Source organism: Mesocricetus auratus, unplaced genomic scaffold (genome assembly GCF_017639785.1).
Source record: "Mesocricetus auratus isolate SY011 unplaced genomic scaffold, BCM_Maur_2.0 Super-Scaffold_100033, whole genome shotgun sequence".
In the NCBI taxonomy this organism is placed as follows: domain Eukaryota; kingdom Metazoa; phylum Chordata; class Mammalia; order Rodentia; family Cricetidae; genus Mesocricetus; species Mesocricetus auratus.
Window position 1 is genome coordinate 5041936 of NW_024429213.1, and position 24812 is coordinate 5066747.

Here is a 24812-nt window from a genome sequence, read left to right on the forward strand (position 1 = left end):
GGGTGTTCAGGAAATTAAGGTTGACTGTGGGAAGGACTCCACTCCAGTGATGCAGCTTCCATGAGGCATCACTCATATCAGGGTGGGACTTTTTGGAGATGCAGCTACTCGGGAGTCAGCATGCTCTTATATGCGCGTGCCAGCCATTTTAACACTTGACTATATCAATACACGTGTTATTGTAGACTTTTAAATATAAAGCAAACACAGTTGAGGTATCTTTTTACAATTGGCAGGCACTGAGACAATTGCCTTTTATCATTTTTATAACATTGAAGGGCATCTTCTATCCAGCCCCTGGTGCTTATAGGCAAGAAACTCTCAGGAGAGGCTTCATCAGGACATGGGATACACATAATTTTCACCTTGCTAGGAGATACTACCTCTGTGTTTTCATTGGTTGTCCTTGCCTTTGTCAGCAGCAACACTTGTGGATTGAATCTGGCCTTCATCCTTCTCAACACCTGGCTTTACTTGTGGCTTCTCTTTGTTTACATCATCAAAAAACGGTGGGAGGCAAGGTCTCACAATTAGGAGAATTGTGAAGAATTTATTTTCCATTATGCTAATGTTGATGAGGACAGGATTTTGTTTTCTGTTTTGGTGACTGTAATGCTTAGGCTTCTGTGAAAAGCAGTGGCTTTCTTCTCTGAAGTCAATACTTTTTTTTTCCTGCTTTGCATTCTTTACAAGTAAGGAAATAGGCTAACTAGCAAACCAGTGTGCTAAATGTTCACTTGCATTAATCTTTATTTTGAAATATTGTAAATAACATGGATTATTAGCTTTATTCTTATTGCTTTTCAAAGTCTTAAATTAGTTAAAATAAACCGAATTTAAAATGTGACACAACTTTATGGATAGAGATTGCTCACAGCACTTAACACATCATGTGCATTTTGTGATGGGAAAACTAAGGAGGGGAAATGTATTTGTTGGAAAAGCCTTTACTGTAAGAAAAATCAGAAACAACTGGCCACTTTTTAAAATTATTGTCTTTTGTACTCACAGATGGGAAAGGAGAAGTTCCATAAATCCCAACACTGGGGCTTTTGTAACAATGTCATGATGCTGGTGAGTGAGGAGAAGCCTGGAATAGGTGGAGATCTGCTACCTGGGCAAAAGATAAAGCCCAAAAACACTGTATTTCCAAAAGGAGATGGAGCCGATGTACCATCCTGGGTAGCTTTTGATAAACAGGTAAGTCACATGACACTGAAGAGACATTCAAGTTTTACATGTAGCTGTGAGAGAATAAGCATTTTAACATATATAAACACACATATATATGTATATAGATATTAAGGTTGTTTTTACTTTTGGCTTTTACACATACTTCCTTTGTGCATAGTATTTCTCCCAATTTATTTTCTTGTAAATTGACAAATAGAAATGTGTGCAGTTGGCCCTCTGTGCCATCAGGACCCATAGACATGGATTCAACCAGCAATCAAAATATTTGGTGTGGGGTACATCTGTGCTGAATATGTATAGACTTTTTGTTGCATGTTATCCTCTATCCAGTCTCTTGTGGCAACTATTTACATAGCATTACATTGTACTATATATCACATGTCATCCAGAGATAAGTTCGAATACTAGAGACTATGTGGAGGTTTTATGCCAATATTACATTATGTTAATGGACTCCAACATCCTTTCGAACCCCTGGAACAAATTCTCTGCAGATACAAAGGAATGATTATGTTTTCAGGGTGTAAACCATGTGTTTTTGAAATATGTGCACATTTCAAATGGCTAAGTCAAGCAAATTAACATGTGTATTACTTCATGATTTCCTGGAGTGAGTTGTTTTTGTTTTTTGTTTGTTTGTTTGTTTTGGTTCTAAAGATAGTATTACTATGTAGTCCTGACTGGCCTAGAACTAACTATGTAGACTAGGTTGGCCTTGAACACCATGTAGGCCAGGTTGGCCTGCCTTTACCTCCAATGTGCTGGATCAGAGGTGTGAGCCACCATGCCCAACTAAGTGCTTAAAATCTATTCTCCATGGACCATGTGATACATCTTTGGGACTTACTCTTTTCCATTCATCTTCAATTTTGTATCCTTTAATCAAGGCTACTTCCTGCCTAGCCTTACACACACACACACACACACACACACACACACACACACACACACACACACACAGACACCTATCCTAAACAAAGAAAAATTATTGTTGTTCTGTTGTTTCAGACAGGGTGTTTTTGTTGCAAGGTATCAAATGTTTATCTTTCCCAACTAATACTTACCAATGCTTACCTCTTCTCTGTCTTTCTATAGATAGTAAGAGTCAGGTTGCTGTGTCACTTTTGCCGCATGAATTGCCATTAACTACTTTTGTATGTTCTAAATGTGGCATTAAATAAAAATTGAAAAAAAAAAGACTTTCTTTCTTTTGCTGCACACTGGTTATGGTTATCTATCCCTAAGTACTGTAGTGTGGGATGATAAGAATTGTTGATACAAACGGAAGAGGTGCAGTTATTAGGCAAGAGTCTGAAATTTTCTTTGAGATGGGGGTCTCATGTAGTTTTAGATGGCCTCGAACACATTTATATGGCCAAGGCTGGCTTTGTACTCCTAATCTTCCTGCCTCTGTATTCTGAGTGATGATATTACATATGCATCTGACTTATGAATTTTAAGGTATATATTTACAAAGAATATACACAGAGATACACCCAGTATTTGGAAACGGGGTGCAGTTCTATGTCTTCTATTTTTCTCTCTCTCACTCTAATACTGGGGATTGATCCTAGGCTCTCAAAGTTGTTAGGTAAGCACTCTGCCACTGACCACACCCCCAACCTTTTAGTGTCTACAGCAGAGACAAAGATCAAAGGAAAGAATCTCAAGGCGAGCAATTCTTTTCTGTAGGGCAGCATATGGATGTGCCATATTTACATCACTCCTGAATTACAACTTCATGCTTTGTTCTCTAAGAAGAACCTGTTATGTTATTATAGGCCTTGTAAATTAAAAAGAAAAGAATTCAAATCAAAATAAGCTCAATTTAGCAAGTGATTATTTTTTAGTACGTTTTTTGCATGGGTGGGTTGACAATATCCTGAAATATGGTAGAAGTGACACATCCCCAAGTCATCTGTGATATGGTACATTGGTTAAATCCTAGTTCTAACACTTAAGAGATCTAACACAGCTCAAGGAGGCTTCTTCTCTGGGAAAGCTGCTCCATTTTCAACATGGGTCAATATTACTTTAAAAAATTATTTTTCCATGTGTGGTTCTGTGTTGGACTTAGAACTCAAACAATTTCTGGGCTGACTGACTTGAAGCAATTATGCATGGATTCCTGTGATTCTGTACCTTATAGAATATTTAATTTGCAAGGGCCAAAGAAAAGATTCTATTTTTACTTCTTAAATCAAAAAGAGGTTGTTGATATTTTTAATTCACTATGGAAAAAAGTAATATAGCCTATACCATTCTCTTGCATTTAACTTTGAAAATTAATTTTATTTCATAGTTTTCTCCTCACTATTTAATATTTGCCTTTCAAGAAGATTTTGCAACCCTGCAAGTACTTATAAAATTATGTAGCATATTTCATGAAGGTGAATTATATTAGCCTCAGTCTGCTTGAGAAAATGAAGAGCTTGCTCATTTCAGATCTGACTAAATGCAACATAATTCCTTTGCTTATTTTGTTGGTCAACATCAATTAAATATTCATTGAGCTTTAAATGAAACCCTAAGACTATGAGATATTAATGTGCCCTGACAAGATTGTGAGCGACACAGCAGATTCCAGTTAATACTCAGAGCAAATCATAAAGTGCTTCCTCCATTAGTGGGGCTGCAAAACAAGTCAACACCTGTTAATCATTTGTTTTCTTCAAATGAGGCACTTGCAACTTATTGCCAGCTTTTCCAGTACTGCTAATCCCAAGGACGTATGTAAAGTATACTCTCAAGTAATACAAAATAAAAATGAAGGCAATTCTTTGGAGATCGTATTCAAATGAGTATCGTAGTAAATGTTATTAAGCGCACCCAGTTCCACATTAGGGGTATGTTCCCATTTCCTAGCTGCGGTGACTGCTCTCCTAGGCAGCTCACACTTGTAATCAATCCTCTCTGGAGGTTTGTCCCTGACTGATGGAAGTTGAAGCACCCCGACATGAAAGGATGGGGCCCTTCTCTAGGAGCTGACAAGATTAACCAAAGCCAAGGAGCTCTGCTTCCTGCCCTCAAGGTGAGGCAACTCTGTGCAGGGATGCAGGCTCCCTTGTCCATCTGGCCAGGGTTTAGCCTGATCTGTGAATGCATGCTTGCTTGCTTTATTTCCCTTTCCTTTGCTGCTTCTAGCCTTTCCTTACAAGTTTCTCTCAAGAAAAATCATGTATGCCTACCCTGTTTCAGGCTCCACTTTTGACAGCCCCAGCCTAGGAGAATTTTACAGTTTATATCTGTGTTTCTAAAAGTGACCATTCAAATACTCTGGTTAGATAACCATCACCTGACTAGTAGAGAAAGTTATATTTGCAGTCACCCAAAAGAGCCAGTATGTGTTATCCTGCATGCTCTCTGCAGTGAGCACATCTTGTCAGTCAGCCTTCGTTCATTTGCACTTAACTTTTTTACAGGTGTACTATATCAGTTTTATTCAGACTGAAAGCGTGCCTATTTAAAACTCTTCACCTCTCAGGTTTCTTGTAGCTAGCGTTGGCTATGCGACTCACTTCCAGTTAATGGTATACATTATGCTTCCTGCTAATAATATGCGTGAAGCTTTATCGGGTGGGCTCCTGGGACAGTTGTTTTTCTAATGAAAGGAGTCGGGCTCAGCTGGTGTGATTTTCCAGCTCTTCACCCTTTATTTTCTTGTCTGTAATTAGTACATAACTCTTCAGTTCTGGTAGCCATATTCTGAATCCAGTAGAGATAAATGGGCCCAGCATCCCTTTTGGCATCATAGAGATACCAATTCAGGCCCAGACTGTCTGTCTGTAGACTTCTTATTTGAGAAAAATCAGCTTCTGTCTCAGAAGCTGTCAACTTATACAGGCATATGGAAATGTGGTAGAGTTATTCCAGTTTTCCACAAAGCTTGAGGAGTAAGGTTGGACTAGGGCAAGGTGAGAGAGGTACTTGTCTTAGGGTCTCCATTTAAGGGAAGCCTCAAATTTAGCAATCATGCTTGATAATATTTGTTATAATGGTTTTAAAAGTTAGTACAAAATGTCATGATTTACAAAGTAACTTTAAAAAATGATAGGATGAGTAACTGTGCCGTGCCATCCACACTAAGCCTGGGGTGAAAGGCTTGGCAGTATTGATACTTCCCCCCATCTTTAGTGTTTCCTTATTTTGTTCACCAGGATTTTTGGACAGTAATTTTAATGTTTTCAACTGCCTCGGTCACGGACTAGTATTTACTGGGAGGTCTGCTACCAGTGATTAGCTGGGTGTCAAAGGAACATTGCATATCTTTGCCATGTGAAGCGGGCAACCCTGTACTGCATAGAATCACTCCATCTAAAACGCCAGTCATGCTCCTGTTGAGAAAGTCTTGCTTGCTTGAAATTCTTAGCACGGTGGTGATTGATGCAAGCGACTAAAACAACTTTGCTTGCTATTTCCAACCTCTGAAAAGGCTGTTGATGTCTTGACCTCAGCAAAGGAAAAGAAGGCTATCATAGGCAAAGCTAAAAGATCATTCCAGAGTCATGTTGGAACACAACATGAACACAGCTATGCTTGGTGGCTTGGACATGCAATCCCAGCCACTCAGGTGGCTAAGGCAGGAAGGCCTTAGGGAAATTGAGTGAGTTCAAGGCTACCTTGGGCAACTTCCTGAGACCCTGTCTCAAAATGAAAAAAAAAGAGAAAACAGAAAACAAAAACAAAGAAACAAAAACCAAGGCTAGGGCTATAGCTCAGTAGTAGAATACTTTTCTAGCATGAGTGAGACCCTAGCCTAGGTTCAATCCCCAGTACTAGAAACAGAAACAAACAGAGAAATGTTGTCCAAACCACAAAATGCATCATGCACTCTTAATGGTTCCCAGCTATGGCCACAGTACCTTCACTAAGAGGAAACAGATAATTGTAGTCAATGTGCAAATAAGGAATAATACATTCACAAGAAGTGCAGTAGAAGCTAGGATCTGAGATTGCGTGTTGGAGGTGCTAGTTCTAGTGTTGCCGATCCTTAACTATCTGTGTGGCTGTATCTTAGCCACTTTACCTCTCTGAGCATCAGTTGCCTTGACTTCATGTAATTTGGGGCTTGACCAGATGATCTCTAAGAGCTTTTTGCCTCTGGCCACCTAGGACACTTGTTCATCCTAGAACTGGGCCTAGGGTTTTAATTACATCAGTCTGAGATTTGGTATTTAGCAGTTTGTGATATGTGATGATTGGCTACTATTATATTAATCTTATGGTTAGTTACTTTTCTAAAAAGTCAAAATATTTAGAAGTGTGTAGATGACTAAATATTTTTATGACTTTTATCTGGATGTTAAGCACCATTTACATAGACTCTACAATTATGCTCTCATTTTTTTCATTTTTCAAAGGCATCTAGTTAGCATAATTTGTTTGCTATTTCATAAATGATTCTATTATAGAAAGTGCCAGGATAAAGGTTGATCTTAGAGGGGTATACATGCATTTAAAAGTAATATTTTCCATTTATTAAAACATAATTATAATTAAAACTACTGGCCACTGAATTGGAATTTTAATAACTTCACATTAATTGACCTTGAGTCTATAGTGAACTAATTATATAGTGTTTTAGGAATCATTCGACTTTGCACAATATAAAAATAATTCAGTCTCTTGGATCACCTTGATTTTCTTTGTGTGCAGGTACATGTACATGTACAGGTGTGTGTGTGTGTGTATGTGTGTGTGTGTGTGTGTGTGTGCGCGCCCGCGCGCACATGAGTACACATGTGTGTGAAGGTGAGGGGTCAACCTTCGGTATGGTTCCTCAAGAGCCATCCACGTTGTTTTTTGAAACAGTCTCTCACTGGGATCTGGAGTTCACCAAGTAGGTTTGACTGGCTGGCCTTCAATCCTCAGTGCTTCCTACCTGTCTCCAGTGCGTACTAACTCGCCTGGCTTTTAATGCTGGAGATAGAACTCATGTCCTCAAGTATGACAATCATTTTTTTCACTGAGCCCCTTGACCTAAAAAATGAGCAAGTTGTTTTCTTATGTGTTGCTTCCTTAGCAGGTGTCAGAAAAGACACAGGATAAGATTGGAGCTTGTGTTGGGGATGTTGTGGGAGGGCTTATGTAAGAGATTTCTTCTGGATTAGATATTATCAGGAAGAAGTGTGCTTTTCTGATTGGGCATCTTACCACATCTCTTTGACAGAGAGAGAAGACTAGAGGGAGGCTATTGCTGTATATGGGAGAAAAGCAGCTGTCACCCGATGAACTAGCAAAGGGGGGAGTTTGACTTATTTTGGTCTGGGATATCATTCATTTTCTGTCTGTGTTCACACATGATTAGAGGAATTTGTCTTGTTGTTTTCTGTAGCCATCATAGTCATAGAGTGGCCTTATCTGGTGCTGTCAATTGAAATTATTCTTGTTCCCCAGGGGAACACCAGATCAGCTGACAGTATTAGGTGGGTAGGCCTCAGGGGCTGACTTCCTTTTTGGTCCAGTACCAGTGAAAATTTCAAATTTTTCTGCAGGGGCATTTAGGACTCATTAACTCCATTAAAATTTCACATGATTAACAAAAAGGAGTACATAAAGATAGAATGTAGAAATCTTGCCTAACGTCAATTAGATAGGTACATAATAAAGTATAACCATGTTATCAAATTAAAAGACAGTTGCACTTTGAAAATTGTCAGATACTATACCTTTAAGCTGTACCTCAGATTGCAAATGGATACTTTTCATTAGGTTTATGTAATTTTTAAATTATCCAATTCCTGCCCGAAACATTTTATAAGAGACCAACATGTATAATTATAACAGTGTAATTGCAGTACATTGCCATCTAATACCCATGTTTTACTCCCAATTATATAACTCTTTAGCTGTTTAGCTTTAGAGAAGAAATCAAAAGGCTTGTCTGAAATCAAACATGTCATGCCCCCAAATTCTCAGCTATGTATTCTACATTTATCATTATGAGCAAAGCATACAATTACAGTCTTTAAATTTGTTAAAATGACAATTTCCAATTGCATTATACAATGTGGGTTTCTTTAATCTCCTTTTGAAATTCAGAAGGCATTTAATTAAAAAATATCCTGAAACCTGGAATAAATGTTTTTGGAATTGAAATAATGAGGCTCATAGTATTTTACTAAAAAAAGTTTGGTTTTTTGTAACCTCGAATTTAAATCCTTGACAAAATTTCAAGACTGTCACCATAGGTCTATGCTTTTTTAAAACATAATTTTTATTTCCATTGTTTGTGGGGATGCTGCATGTGACTTCAGCTCCCCATAAAGGGGCCAGAAGAAGGTGTCAGAGCTCCCTGGTGCTGTAGTAAAGGTGGCTTATAGCCTGAAGTAGATGCTCTGCAAAACAAACTCAGGTCTTCTGGAAGACTAGTACAAAGCAAGCCCTTAATCACTGAGCCATCTATCCAGTCCCAGTTTTTGTTTATTTGTTTTTATTTTTAAGCAATAGGCCATGACTTATTCTCATTAGCCCAAGGTTCTTTTAAATCTCTTAAGCTGAAACTTTAGTAGCTATTAGCCTCTCCCTATCAGAATGGCTGTAATTTAACAATAATTACAATACATTCCTGGTAGGGTACCACCATTTTAAAAGACAGTTTGGTAGCTCCTTAAATAGGCATATACTTACCATAAGATCCAATTATTTCACTCTTACATACCTAAATAAAACTGAAACACATATACAAAAACATGCACACGCATTTTATTTTTTAAGATTTATGTATGTGAGTGTTTGCCTGCCTATATGTATGTGTATAATGTATATTCCTGGCACCTTCAGAGGCCAGAAGAGGGAGTCAGAGCCTCTGGAATTTATTACAAATGTTTGCAAGCCCTCATGTTGGTGCTGAAAATTAAACCCAGATCCTTTGCAAGAACTATTAACTGCAGAGCCATTTCTCCAGCACCCATTTATACTTTCTGCATGTGAATTTTAAAAAATGTTGTATATGTGCATGCATATGTATGTGGGAGTACATGTTTGTGCAAGTGAATGTGTACATGTGTGCATGTGCATGTTGAGCTTTCTGGCATCATTCCTCAGGAGTCATCCACGTTTTTTTTGAGATAGGGTCTCTCACTGGAACCTGGAGCTCACCTCTTCATCTAGACTGGCTGGTTTGTGAGCCCAAGGGATTTTCCTGGCTTCACTTGCCCAACTTTGGAATGACATGTGCTTTACATGCCTGACTTTTTATGTGGGTGCTTGAGATTGAACTCAGTTCCTTATGCTTGCACAGCAATTACTTCAAAGACCGAGTTATTTCGGTAGCCTTCACTTATGAATTTTTATAGCTACCTTATTCACAATAACAACAATCGGGCAATAACCCAACCATCTATTCACTCATATTGGATATACAAAATTATTCAGGTATATAAACTCCTGAAGAATACTAAAACATATATAAGAAAAATCAAATCAGCCCTTGCTTGCGGCATGCAGAGGGAACATTTCGAGGGTGGTAGAAATGTTGTGCTAATCATTATACAGGACTATACATTTATAAAATGCCACTTACCTGTGTAATTGTAACGGGCACATTTTATGGTATTTAAATTGCAGTTTAATATATTGGTTTGTATTATTATCCCACAAGAAAATACCATGTACTAGGTGACTTATAAACAAAATGTATTTTCAAGACGCAGAGCTAGGCAAAGGGAGGCCGAGGAGGCGGAGGCAGTGGAGCCACAGATCAGTGGGGGCTGGGCCATGCCGCCGAGCAGCCAAAGAGCCAAGGAGGACAGGAGCCATGCGTTGCCTGCATCTGGCCTGCTAATCGAGTGGAAGAGCAGGCTCTGGTTGTGCCCAGCCTCCGGTGAGGGCTGGCCCTTCCGAAGGCTCTTTCAACAGCAGAAGCAGGGTGCTCACCATGACTGAGAACTCCATGTCCACACCTGCGGCAAAGTCCAAACAGGCCAAGGCCTCCAAGAAATCCACGAACCATCCCAAGTATTCAGATATGATCGTGGCTGCCCTCCAGGCAGTGAAGAACTGCACCGGCTCCTCGCGCCAGTCCATCCAAAAGTATATCAAGAGCCACTACAAAGTGGGTGAGAACGCCGACTCCCAGATCAAGTTGTCCATCAAGCACCTGGTGACCACCGGGGTTCTCAAGCAAACTAAAGGGGGTGTGCCTCGGGCTCTTTCAGGCTGGCCAAGGGTGATGAGCCCAAGAGGTCGGTGGCTTTCAAGAAGGCCAAAAAGTCAAGAAAGTGGCTGCTCCAAAGAAGGCAGCCAAGCCCAAGAAGGCTGCCGCCAAAGCCCTGAGCAAGAAACCCAAAGCCGCCCCCCGCCCCCTCCCCCGCCAAGAAGGCCAAGAAGCCGGCTGCCACGCCCAAGAAAGCCAAAAAGCCCAAGACTGTCAAAGCCAAGTCAGTCTAGACAACCAAACCCAAGAAGGCCAAACCTGTGAAGCCCAAAGCCTAGTCCAGTGCCAAGAGGGCCAGCAAGAAGAAGTGACAACGACGGCTTTGCTTGTGACACTCCTCCCTCCCTCCTGTCCTCTGTAAATAAATTTACATTTCTCTCTTGATCCCTTCTGCCCATTCTATTCTGACTTTACAAAAAGGACACTTTGGATTCTTCAGACAGACACTGTGGAACGATTCCCCTTTCCTTAGCCCATTGTGCAAGGACAGCCACAGACCTCATCTCTGTAATGATGAAGATGTACTTTTTTTCTTGATTTGATATTTAACCTTATGGGGTTAGGGTTGGGGTGGGTGTTTCGTTGGGAGATTTGTTTACTGTGAAGGCAAATGGGACTGGTAAAGTTCTGGCTAGATGAGGGGACCTAGGAACTGAAGTTTGTCTTTTTAAGGCTTTAAGCTGCTCATCCATCCCTTGTGAGAGCTTCAAAACCTTTGGTGCAAAGCAGAGGGTGACCCCCCCCCACCTAGCTGGCCAGGGAGGGGAAAATATCCGTGGGCTGCCCTGAGCAGTGGTGTGCCATTGGGGACCTGGGTTTTCTTTTCACATATGCCCTAGTGCCTCCCCATTGTCTACAAGGGAAAATGGATCCAGGTGACAGCTGGTTAGAGAAACCATTGTTCCTCACAATCAGGATCTAGCCATTGAGGAGGGAGGGGGTCTTTTCAGCAGTCTCTTGTTAAATGGGAAGGTGGGGGAGTCAGCCAAGTGCCTCAGTGTGCCTGTGGACACTGTTTTTTTCCACACGATTGATGAGTTGTGTCCTAGGAGGACTTTGCTCTTTTCTTTTTCCTTCCTGTATAAGATGTGGTGTGGCTTTGGTTCTACCAGCTGTCATGTAAAACTCCAACTGCTTCTACTGTTTGAATGTTTTCTAAGTAGCCCAGGAGAGGGAGGGGCAGGGAGTTGCCTGTAAGAGAATACAGTTGATTTGAATTTGCTAGGTAGCTTTAGAGAGTCAGAATTGTGTGCATGTGTGTATATGTACATATCCAATATCTAAGACTAGTACTTAGTCTCACTTCGGGAGCTGGGAGAAAAAAACCTGTACAGTTGTCTTTCCCTTATTTTAATAAAACAGGAAACTTGTGCCTCTTTCCCCCTTTTAAATAAGTGTTATAATTGCCTGGAAAAAGTTGCTGTGGTTGTCATTTTAAAGTTTAAAATAATAAAATTGGAAAAACATCTGAATGGTGCGTTTTCCTCAACTGGAGGAGAGTGAGTGGCAAAAACAACCAGGAAAACAACAACAACAACAAAAACCTAAATGTATTTTCTCCGCAATCCTGGAGGTTAGAAGCCTCCAGGTCAAAGTGAAGGCAGGCTTGGAGTCTCCTGAGACTTGTCTCCCTGGCTGATAGATCACCCCCTAACCCCCCACCCTGTTGCTTCTCGAATGATCATCCACTGTGTGCATGAACTTTTTTATTTTTGAACATAAAACCTTGTCATTTGTTAACTTAAACTTTAGGATGATTAATATTTTTCTCTGTGTTTGTAATGTATAAAAACCATGGCTGCTTATATATTTTCCACTTCTGAATTAAAAGCAGATGCAGGATTATCTGAAACATTTAAAAATTACTGACTACTTTTGATTTTATATTTGAATATTGATAGTGGGAAATAGTAAAATACTACCTATGAATTCTAACCACATTGTTGTTTTTTGTAAATACTTTTGGAATGATTTTTGACTCACAGTAAGTTCTTATGTGCCCTTTCTTCACTTTTCCCCAACAGTGACATTTTATTAACCATAACAAGAGCTCAAAACACCCCAGTTCCCTTAGATAGTTCATTGTGTTCCCTTCATTTAGTCCTCCTCCCATCTTAGATTTATTCATTTACTTTCCAACTTTCAGTTTTCTCTTTTAAGATTTATTTTATGTGTATGTGTTTCTCTGCATGCACGTATACACAGCATGTGCATACCTGGTATCTACAAATGTCAGAAGATAACTGGAGTTACCAATTGTTGTGAGCTACCATTGGGTTCTGGGAATCAAACACAGCTCCTCTGCCTAGTCATCGCTTTAGTCCCAGGTTTTGTTTTTTGTGTGTATGGATGTTCTGCTTATACACGTGTCTTTGTACCACTTACATGCCTGGCACTGACTGAGACGAGAAGGTGTCAAATCCAATGAAAGTGGAGTTACAGGTGGGTGCTGGGAATTGAACTTGGGTCCTCTGGAACAGCAGCCAGTACTCTTAACTACTGAGCTATTTCTTTAGGCTCAGAGGTTTATTTTTATTATTTTTAATTATGTATGTCTGTGTGGGTATGTACACATGAAAGCAGGTACCTTTGGCGGCCAGAAGAGGACTTTAGATCGCTTGGAGTTGGAGTTGCAAGTTGTTGTGAGCCATCTAATGTTGGTGCTATGATCCAACATCTTGCACAAGTGGTGCTCTTAACTGCTGAGCCATATCTCTATTCCCTCCTCCCATTTTTCTGAGTTCCTTCACCATTGCTTAGTTTTTTTTGTGTTCTTGCACTTCACATAAATGGAATCGTATAGTTGTGTCCATTCTGGAGTCTGACTTATATGATGTGAGCTATAACTTTGGTGATATGTATAGAAGGCAAATACATCAAATTCACATGACAGTCTACCATGAAAGATTTCTTGGTGTTTGTACAGTGGTTTTTAGTCTTCTGAATGGATAACCTCATTTTAAACATGTAATTATGTTTTCCCCAAAATACATTGCTCTTATCTCCTTCAGAGGTTTTTTGGAAACATTTGAAGGTGTCAAAACTGTCCATATCTTTCAATTTAGTTTATTTTCTTCTATTTAACTTGTTTTGGCATTGTCTTATTTTTGTTGAGTGGGAGGATCTGAGAAGATTAAAGGGAAGGAGAAACATGATCACAATATGTTGTATGAAAACATTTTTTAAATTAAAATGAAAAGTACCTGTTTTGACTAGTATATTCATTGTGCTATTTTGTGTGACAATAGGTCTTTTGATAGAGTATTCTCTAGGGACACATATCATGTTCTCTCCTTGCCTTCTTCCACAGAAAGGTTTTTTTTTATTGTATTGTGGTGTGCTTTTAATTTTGGTTGCTATCCATCCCCTCCTGTCGTGCAATTGGTTTTCGTTTCTGTTGCATATTCTCTTACCCTACTGTCCCCCTCCACTTGCACATCATATTTATTACCTTCCACACACCTTGCCTTAAACACAGCCTTTCCCCTCCTTCATGGGCCCTTTTCTGGTTTCCTTTGAGTGTGGATAAAGGCCACATAACATTTTGGTAAACTTTTTATCAGAGGTATAAAGAAATGAAGGAGTAATAGTGTTCATCCTAAAACATCTGAAATGGGAAAATAGAAGGCAAGGGGATGACTGCAACATTACTCAAAGGTATCCAGAAATGTTTATTGTTTATCTTATTGCCTCCAGTGTGGTTCCATCTCCTTGTTTTTGTCCCTGTGTGTTTTTTGTTGTTGTTGTTTTAATTTCTTTGTTCATGGCCATTTTTCTATTCTCATTTATTGGGCTTATTTATGTCTCCTTACATTCATTCTATTAATGTTTATTTCTATCCATTTTCATCTCCTAACTATAAATGCCCTGTTTAGCTTTCTTCCCTTTTCCTACTTTGTTTTCCTGTTTGGAGCTTTGGAATGGCTGACTGATTTTTTTTGGAGAACATCTCCACCATTACCATCAATATTATTATCAGAGTTATATCCTTCCCCTTTACCCCCAGGTTTGGAACTTGCATGCGCATGTCTCCTGCCCTGGAGAATTATCAAAAATGAACTCCACATCCAATGGTTTGGGAAGGAGGTCCTTTGAAATTTGACCGTTCTTGACTCTCAGTCAGCCAGACTGAGGTTTAGAACCTAAATTTACTATTTATTACCTGCTTTATCTTAGCCATTTTAAAACCTCTGTTGTATTGTTCATCTGTTCATTGGAAATGACAGACCGTACCTTAGAGTTTCCCTGGATATCAAATGGATAATGCATATCGGGCATCCAGCCCATGGTGGTAGTCATGCAGAATTAATTCCCATTGTTTGACTCAGGCTTTTTTTTTGTTTCCTTACAGGGTCAGGAGGGCAGTGCTCCTAGAGAGAGTAAACAATAAGATGGGACTAACCCAGGCTATCATTAGTGTTGCAGGATTTCTTATGTTTTTTTAAAAATCAATTATAGCAAATTGCAGAACAAGTCTGCAAATTTTGCTAATGATTTCATTGTGTTCTACCAAAAAGCTATTAAGCTATCCATGTGTTGCCCTTCCCAATTTTCCCTCTATATGCTGTTTTGACGTGGGATACTACAGATAGTTTTAAAGGTTTTCTAGTATTTAAACAGGAGTGTTTATGACATCTCATTTTATTTTAGCAAATAGTCTTTTAGGAGGTATAGCAATACCTACCTACCTGTTTCCATTATTCTGAAGTAAGAATAACCAGTAATAGACTGACAAATATGCTAACATTCTGAGTGTGCAGAACTTGTACAGATTTCATAGCATGGTCATTTGTCTAGGTTAAGGCAAATTAATGTAGATGTTTTATGTTTAATTGGAATGCTGTTTCTTTTGCATATCATGGTTTCTCCTTTCTGCTCTTGCCATGACATATTTTCCAAGGGGATTTGTAGCATGAATAATAAAACCCAAAGGCAGATAATTGGGGTTCAAGCTGAAGATCAGAAAAGCAAAGCAGCCAAGCCACTAGAGAGCTCTTACCTCTACCAAGGCTGGGGCGATCCTAACCTCAATTTGACTGGAGACTAATTGGCAGAATACGGAATCTCTGCTCCTATCTTATATACCTCTCTAGTGCTGGGCTAAAGGCATGAGCTCTGTTTCTCTTTTAGACTGATTCACTCTCATGAAGCCCTGGGTAGCCTTGAACTCACAGTGATCCATCTGCCTCTGCCTTCTGAGCCTGGGATTAAAGGTGTATGCCACCCCTGTCCAGCATCTATGGCTGACTAATGTGGATGGCTTTATATTCTGATCTTCAGTGGCTTTATTGGATCATAAACAATATAGCACCACAGGGATTTATTCTGTCTCCCTTTGCTTCTGCTTAGTGATTTTCTTCCACCTGCCTTTTCAGAGCAGTTACTTCGGCATTTATGTTTCAAAAATAAGTAAAAACTGTACACTCCACTCTAGTCTAATTGGTCTTTATTAGAGTTTTGCTTCTCCCTGACATGCAATAGGGATGTTACTGTGTGGACCCAGCTTTCTTTTTCCTATCTTTCACCTGTGAAGCAAAAATTTGCCTTTGCGGGCTGGAGAGATGGCTCAGAGGTTAAGAGCACTGACTGCTCTTCCAGGGGTCCTGAGTGCAATTCCCAGCAACCACATGGTGGCTCACAACCATCTACAATTCAATCTGGTGCCCTCTTCTGGCTTGTAGGCAGAACACTGTATATGTCATACATAAATAAGTCTTAAAAAAAAAAGACTCGTGTTAAAAAAAATTTGCCTTTGCTTATTTCACTTTGTCCCTTCTCTATGCCCTCCTGAGGTTTTCAGTTGGAATTTTAGCAATGGCAGGTAAAAGAAAGATGTGATGAGACTTGTCAGAATCAATAAGACAGAGTAAGGGGCTGGAGAGATGGCCTGATAGTAGTAGTTAAGAACACTTGCTGTTCCTGCAGAAGACCAGGACTCAGTTCCTGACAACCACATCAAGCAGCTCACAACTGCTTTGAACTCTATGCCCAGGGGACAAACAGCCTCCTTCTGACTTCTGTGGGCACCAGACACCCACATAGTGCACATACATACATTAGGCAAAACATAAAGATAAATATTTTTAAAAGAGAGGAAAAGGCCTCTTGAGGGAATGTGGATGTAGAAGAGCAATTGGATCCCCTTTTAGATTTTGTTTTTCAGCAGCCTAATTAAAGATAAGACACTGCAGTTGTCAGGCCATTTTACTGAGGCACTATAATACCACCATAAGGCTAAACCACAATGGCTTGACTTATATCAGAGTGCTAACGTTACGTTTAAGCAGGTAATAAGGCTTATGTTCAAACAGATAAACTATTACCCTTGTTAGCCACCATTTCACCTGTGTCCTCTCTTGTCTTCCTCTGAAAGTTCCCTGCACCTTTTCTCTTACTAATAGCAAGTGTTTTTTAATTGCTTCATTCCATAGAGTTCATCAGGGTATGAAGACCATTTTTATATGGCTTTGACTATATTTCAAGCCACTAGCTTTGCATCCTACACTGACTTATATATTATTCAATATTTAGTATTTTTATAAATTTCATATTCTTTCCATATCTACATTATATTTACATACTTTTCTTAATCCTTCAAACAGTGCTGCAATATCCTGTGCTTAGCTAGTACTGATTTTCTAAATGTTGCTGAAAGGTGAACAAAAAGTTTAAGTGGTTTTTACCAGTTATATAGCTAATTGATGATTGAGACACAAGAATATTCCAACATTTGAGCTATTTCCCTTTCTCCTTTTATGCATTGTAAAATCCCATCTTGGAGCAAGATAAAAATAAGTTCATGAATGCTTATGATTTCTGTGCAGGTACTTTCTTCTTAAATCATAGATTTAGTCATGACAATTGGCAGGTGAATTATAGATTTATAACGTTTTTATAATGTAAAGAAACCATATGGAAATCATTTTCCTATAACATCCTTCTGGTTGTTGGTTTATTTAACTTATTGATCATCTCTTAGTTCGACAATCTAAGTGAGATTCAGGGTTTGTATAAGCTGAGTTTCCTTAAGATGTGCATATTTAAATAGTATCCATAGAAACACAAATTTATCAAAAATGGGGAGGAAGAGAATTAGAATTTAGAAACTGTGACTTGAGCATTGGTATTAATATGTACTCTTGCTTCACAATCTTCACAATCTCAACTGCTGCAAAGTTGAAAACGAAGGAACAACTTTAGCATTGGGGGCTGGAGCTAGGGTGAGTGAGCAGGTGTAGGAGTTCATCTTCCTGAGACAAAGTGAAGAACTTGCACTTGATAACTGAGTGTAGATGGGGTTGCATTCACAGAATAGACCCAAACTAGCATATAGCTTCTCCTCCTGTCTAAAAAGAACTGAACTGGAGGTCAGAATAATGTGCACAGGGCTTTGCACCTGGTTTATGTTTGCAAATGTGGATAGCCTGAGAGAACCACCAGACGTGCAGAACGCTTGTGCTGAGATCGAAGCAGAGCCTGCAGTTGGGGGCCTTTCTGTGATACAATGCAGTGACACAAAGGACTGGCTACTCTCTTCCTGGAATAGAGGTCAGGTCAATCTATGCAATGTTAATATGAAAAAATTAAAAGGAATTTTTTCTTCCTCAGGACAATTCACGGCTCCCTCCCCAATTCTTTTTACCATGTTACATCTTAATTTGTGTACTAGTTGTACTCCAAGAGGAGGGATTTAGTAACATGGAGATGGATGGGAAAAATTACACTATTTGGGGGACAATTAAACCTGGTAGACTATTCAAGAATGAACAAAGAAACCCAATATGAGGCTTCTGAAAAGATATTAAAACATAAATGGAGAACAATGTTCAAAAGGCAAAAGAAGGAATCTCTTTATTTCAGAAATATGTTTTGAGGGCTGGAGAGATGGCTCAGCAGTTAAGAGCACATACAGCTTATGGAAAGGACCCACATTCAGTACCTAGGACCCATGTCAAAGCAGCTCACAACTGCCTATACTCCAGTACTCCAGCTCCAGGGGATCTGACACTTTCTTCTGGATTTCTAGGGTACTTGCACTCATGTTTATATACCCATACCCTACATACACATGTAATTAAAGTATAAGACGGCCAGGTGTGTACCTTTAATCCCATCACTTGGTGGGGGGCAGGGGTAGGTGGATTCTAAGTTGAGGCCAGTCAGGACTACATAATGAGACCCTGCCTTTTTTTTTTTTTTGGTTTTTACAAGACAGGGTTTCTCTGTATTGTTTTGGAGGCTGTTGGTCCAGCCTGGCCTCATACTCACAGAGATCCGCCTGTCTCTGCCTCCTGAGTGCTGGGATTAAAGGCGCACGCCACCACCGTCCGGCTGAGACCCTGCCTCTTACAAATAGTATGATTTCTCTAGGAAATGACTCTTTTTGGTCACCATGTATGTTGTGTTTTCTGTTGAACAAACGGAAATGATACAAAGTAAGCTGTGCAGTGGAGATCTGGAAGAGAAAACAACAGAAAGAACAATTGGAAATATTGCTGGGTAAGAACTGTAGGTTGATGCAGAATGACAAAAATATAAGCAAACTACAGATTCCATCATGTGAAGAAAAAATTGGGGGAAATAAACTATTAGGAAGAAAAATGATAAAATCTTTTAAAAGTCAGGTCCAAGTGACAAGATGACAGTACAGACAGACGAGGACTCAAAATGGATCTGATTAAGCAGGCCATAAGAAAACAATAAAAGTCCAGTCTTTTGAACCACAGAAATACCTAGACCTGCAAAGTGAGTATTCACTTTGTACCAAGTTTCTGACGGAGAAAAAAAAAAACCTATAAAGGATATACATCCTGACAGTTTTTATACAGCAATGCAAAGAGGTGATGAAAAACATTGCTAGAGAAGGTATTTTATACCCTAAAACAGTGTTTCTCAAGCTTCCTAATGCTGTAACCCTTTAATATAGTTCCTCATGCTGTGGTGACCCCCAACCATAAAATTGTTGTTGCTACTTCAGAACTGTCATTTTTCTACTGTTATGAATGTAATGTAAACAAATATCTGATATTCAGGCTATCTGACATGTGACACCCCAAGGGATTACAGCCCACAGGTTGAGAACTGCTACAGATTAATATGTGCAACTTTTAAGGGGAACGTGTTTGTGACCCAGATATTCTGTAATCACTCACCATACACTTGGAGGCATACTTCATCCAATTAAGAAATTAAATAAATCATGCTGGGCATTGTGGTGCACACCTTTAATCCCAGCACTTGGGAGACAGAAGCAGGCAAATCTCTGAGTTCGAGGCCAGCCTGGTCTATAAAACAAGTTCCAGGATAGCCAGGACTACACAGAGAAAAATCTGTCTCAAAAAATGAAAGAAATTAAATAAATTAAACCATAGTTCAACAACAGGGAAACATATAATAGGTAATTATGAAGCAGAAATAAAATTAAAAACATACTTAAACATTTTGAGTATTTATTGAAAAACAGAAAGATAACAATTAAATGGACTCCATATGCAAGGCAGGAACATAAAATAGCATGCTGGTTTTCTTCATTTTCAGCAGTTACTAATTTTTGGAATGTTTGAACTTGTTTTTTAAAAGTTACAGTAATAGTTAAAATTTGTCCAACCAGGAGGGGGCAAAATTAATCTTGTCTTTGTATCATCTTTTTCTATCACCTTTTATGAACTCTAAATGTTTTTCCTTTAACTCTGTTTTAAAAATATACACACTTGGTAGTTAAAAAAAAACAAAAAACAAAAGACCTTAAGCCCAGTGTGGAGGAACATGCATATAGCATACTCTTGGAAAGCTGTGACAATATCTAGAGTTCAAGGCCAGTTTGGGCTATATAGCAAACCTTGTTTCAAGTAAAAAAGGGGGTGGGGTGGGGAAGGACCTTAAATAAAAAATATACCAGAATATTAAAATCCCCTGTTGGTTACTGAAAACATTTTTGTTGCATGTAAGCATAAGTTACTTAAAAATGTGCAAGTTAATATAGCCATATGAGAACACTTACATAAAAGACAATCAATAGTGGGTTTTTAGGTAACAGATGCTGGGTATTTACCCATTCCTCTATGTCATATTGTTTGGAACGCTTTATGTGTCATTACAGAAGGGACTTTCAGAAAATAAAACATACAAATGCAACAGAGTTATAATTCCAGGCAAGAATTAATGAACCATTTAGCTAAAGACATCAGAGGAGGCACAATAAAAGATCTGAGTGGAAATAAAAAAAAGTAAGTTTAAAAGCCCAATTGTAGAAGCCAGAAAACAGAAAAAAATGGAATAGGCACAAGCAACCCAATAATTGATTGTTTAAAACAAACACAATACAGTTTGCACTTGTTTGCCAAGGAAAACAAAAATACAGAAAACAATGGATTTAAATCACAAATTCAGGGCAAGTAAGATGTACAGTTTGTGTTAATTATTGAATTGGCCAATAACTATGGGAATACTAGAGACCTGGAAAATAAAGTCACTCCAAAACTAAACTGTTTCTAAGTGCTAGAATTAGACCCTTATCATTTAATGTTTCTCCCTCTTGTTTTTTTCAATTGGGAATCCTGAAAATTTAACAGTAAGCAGGTGTGAATCTCAAAGTTAGAGATGAATAATTACCACAAGAACAAAATCCTTTTGCCTCTTAAGACAAAGTGGCCTATTTTCTCCCTTTGAGTTTTAATTACAAACACAGCTGACTTTAATTTTTTGCTTTATGTTTTAAGTGCTGCTGATTAAACCATTGGTCTTCTGCATGCTAAACATACACTGTTCCAGAGTGCCTTTTAAAAAATTAAGTAAGACAAAATATTGGCATGCCCTAAAAGGAATACCAAGGTTCAGGGGCCCTATTAATAGGCTTGAGGGAGCCCTGTGATTCTGGGCTAACTTAACTAATGCCCTAGGAATCACTAACAGCAAATTAAATGTGTATACACTGGTGGCCCTGATGGGTCTGATACCCCTAAAACAGGACCATGGACACACTAAGTGCCATACAAAAGAATAAAGTGTAAATAATGATTCTTTTAAGCTTAAAGAATACCTGTTGGTTAAGTAGAAAACTATTTACAGGGAGCCAGAGAGATGGTTCAGCAGTTAAGAGCATATACTCATCTTGAAGAGGACAGAGCTCAATTTCCAGCACCCACATTTGCTGGCTCATAGCTGCTTGTAACTCCAGCTCCAGAAGATCTGACACCCTCTCCTGGTCTCTGCAGGCACCTGCTCCCACATGCAAGTACCTTCACATAAAAAAAGGGCTGGGCACGGCAGTGCTCACCTTTAATGTCTTAGCTCTTGAAGAAGCAAGAGGCAGGTGGATCTCTCGAGTTCTAAACCAACTAAGACTCCATAGTGAGACCCTCTATCAAAGGAAATAAAAACACAGAAAACAACAAAAATATTGACAAGTGCCTCAAACCTTACACATTTACAGAGTATATTTTCTAAGGATTCTTTGACCCCTATTCATGGACTCTGTAAATGAAGATTGCCAGTTTTGATTTAGGTCATTCAGACAGGTCTGCTCACTCCCTACTCTTGGGAAAAATTATACTGTGGTGTCTCCATCATGCTAAAAATGTGCAAAATATGCTACAGCCATTCACCATAAAAATGCAGAGAATAAAACAAGTTAGAAAAACAATTTTCCTGTAAAACAGCATTCTTTTGGAAAGGAAAAATACTTTCCTTATCTGTAGACCCTGTTCATCTGGCTGAATGCATTCTTACAGAGGCAGCTGGCATACATTTGCCTTGTACAAGGTGCTGGTGACAGAACCCAGAGCCTTTCAGTGGTGGGCATGTGCTTTCTACTACTGAGCCACACCCTCAGCTCAAAATACATTTTTTTCATTCACACTCATCTTTGACATGCTCACTAGACAGTGTCACTATTAATTTTCCTCTTTCCTGAAGCTTAGGTAACAATAAAAGGTAAGAGGATACTGAAATACACTAAGTATATGGTTTTGCAAAATGTCTTTAAGGCCTACCTATCCACAGAGTATGCCTAAAGTAGCATTTCCCAAACCAGTATTTCTGGAGAATTAGTGGCTGAGTTGCACATCTTACTAATTTCTAAGAAATGAATAACTGTCTCCTCTTGGATATTTATGGTGCATGCCATCGTATCAAAGGACACATGAAACCTTAAAATCTAAAACATGAAAAAAACTACACAGGGCTTTATAAAACTTAGTGTGTTCCTAAAATGTGTGTGCTTACATAAAAATCTGTTTTGTTCAGTCTTCTAAAAGAAGCTCAGTCCCCAGTAGGTTGAAGAATACTTTAAGCAAAATCTAGCTCATACATTAAATGGGGGAGAAAAGACACACAGTTCAAACAGTTTTTCAAGTTTGCGTCTTGAAAACTATAATAAAACCAAGCTGTTCACATTCTAGTAACTTCTTAGGTTCTAATAAAATATAACTTATTTACACTTGAAACTTTGTCGTCGAAAGACTGGATTCTCAAATGAAGGGGAAATTATGATACATTCTGTTATTTACACAAAGTATGGTATGCCAATTTTCTTTTTAAGGCTTGCCATCCTTTGTATTTGGCACCTAAGAGTAGAGTATATAATGCCTTTAATTTTTGCCTTAGCCTTTAATTCAGAGAGGGGCATAATGGTTTATTCCCTATTATTTTCCTAGTATTACCTTCCATCCCATATACTGTAATTAACTTTCCAAAATGCTAATGTAGTTATTGGCTCATATATCAAGGCATCTTTGCTTACTCCCTAAACATTACTCTAAAATTGAGGATTAAGTATATATAACAAGACTGAAAAGCTTAAAAACTTACAATATAGTAGAATATAAATGATAAATACAAATACAATATAAACAGGCTATATAAGTGCTATGATTCAAGTAAACAAAAGGATCGTTTGTACCTCTAGATTGGAAAGTGACTTTTGAGCTCAAAGCTTGACAGAGGTGAGCCAGCTGACTTTTCTGAATGCAGTTTTACAGGGTAAAAGAGATCTTCCATTTCTCATCCAATAATGGTGTTCCCGGATTTGAGTGTGTACTTTGCTTCACCATATTAAGCTTCATTAACACAAATAGTTTTGAAATCGGAATTAATTTTCAGTGTCTGGGAATACTGCCTTTAGTAAGAGAGCAGCTGAAGTTCTTCCATTTCTAGCTTGTTGATGGTGGAATCTTCTGCAAAAATCTACAATTTGAACGAACAGTTGCTATGCTATGGTGGTGCACTGGTGTCTGAAGAGCTTCACAATTACATGCTAAGTTCACATTCAAGACTCTCAGTGGCTCACACTCAACCCTATTTAGTTCTTAGCACTTGTAGCATGTCCAGAGTCTATGCTCCCCTCCTACTATAGTCCACCATCCCAGTCAGAAGTAGATGTCTTAAGAGATTTTGAGGAACACATCTTTTCTGGATTTTCTCTGCTTTTATAAACTTTGAATACATTCTTGAGATAAAGGGTAGAGTTCAAAGTCCTTTTGTTTTGTCAGTCTGTTGGTCTCCTGTCACTATTTCTTCTAGACTCTTGACTGTGTCCTTTCTGCTTTAAATACCATAGAGGTGACAGGTATTCTCCCGCAAAGTGGCTAAGACATGAGACAGTGACTCATTTTTGATTCTGGCAATTTCTTGCACAGTAAACAGACCCATACCTGGGTGGGCATACTGGCAAAGGCTTTTGGGAACACAACGAGGTAGAAAGTAAGGAGCATCAGTTTCAACGAGAATTCTCTCCAGAGGAATCTTCTTTAGAGCATCCCGTGCCTGCCAAGCAGAAGTGTAGGTAAGAACTGCTGTGAAGCCTACAGACATGTTGGGAAAGTGATGTAGCAGGGGCTCAATGAGCGGGTAACTGCCAGTAAAGCAATGCCTGTGGATCTTGTAGTCATAGGGCACACATCTTTTCATGATGTCCATTAGATCTTCATCAGCATCTCGGCAGTGAATCACCAAGGGCTTCTTCAGAGATACAGCTAACCGTAACTGTCGCTCAAATACCTTAACCTGCTCTTGGATAGGTGTGGTACACTTGTAGGAGTAATCCAAGCCCATTTCTCCAAAGGCCACAGCCTTAGGGTGGCGTAAGGCATACAAGATGTTTCTTTCTTGATACTCATTATAATAACGTGCAAAATGTGGGTGACATCCAAAGGCCCCCCAAACCAGATCTTCACTTAATAGCTCTTTCCACAGGCCATCTCTTAGGGTACGAGGATCACAGAAATCAGAGATGCAGCCATGAAATTCCTTAGAAAAAGTGTAGCCGTAAATTTTCCTGAACTCAGCAAAGCTTCCTTGGAAGGACAACTTAGAAAACAGCATGTCCAAGTGACAATGAGTATCGATGAATCCTTGCATTTGGCTTGGATGCAAGTGGCTCCTTGGTAGGAAATCAGATGTACATTCTCTATGGATATATGGCAGCTCATCCTCTTGATATGTGTTCTTTGCCTGTGCCTGTACA

The 24812-nt window shown here is 39.0% G+C and overlaps 1 protein-coding gene and 1 pseudogene across 2 annotated transcripts in view; both read left to right on the forward strand.

Annotated features, from left to right (window-relative positions):
• Positions 1-24812, forward strand: part of Efhc2 (EF-hand domain containing 2) — a 157025-nt gene that overhangs the window by 18400 nt on the left and 113813 nt on the right. For both annotated transcript variants that reach the window (XM_040733737.1, XM_021233242.1), the window contains exon 2: positions 1012-1200. In XM_040733737.1, the coding sequence (XP_040589671.1) occupies positions 1012-1200 (189 nt within the window). The remainder of the gene's footprint in view (positions 1-1011; positions 1201-24812) is intronic.
• On the forward strand, positions 9980-10696 carry LOC101823622 (annotated as a pseudogene).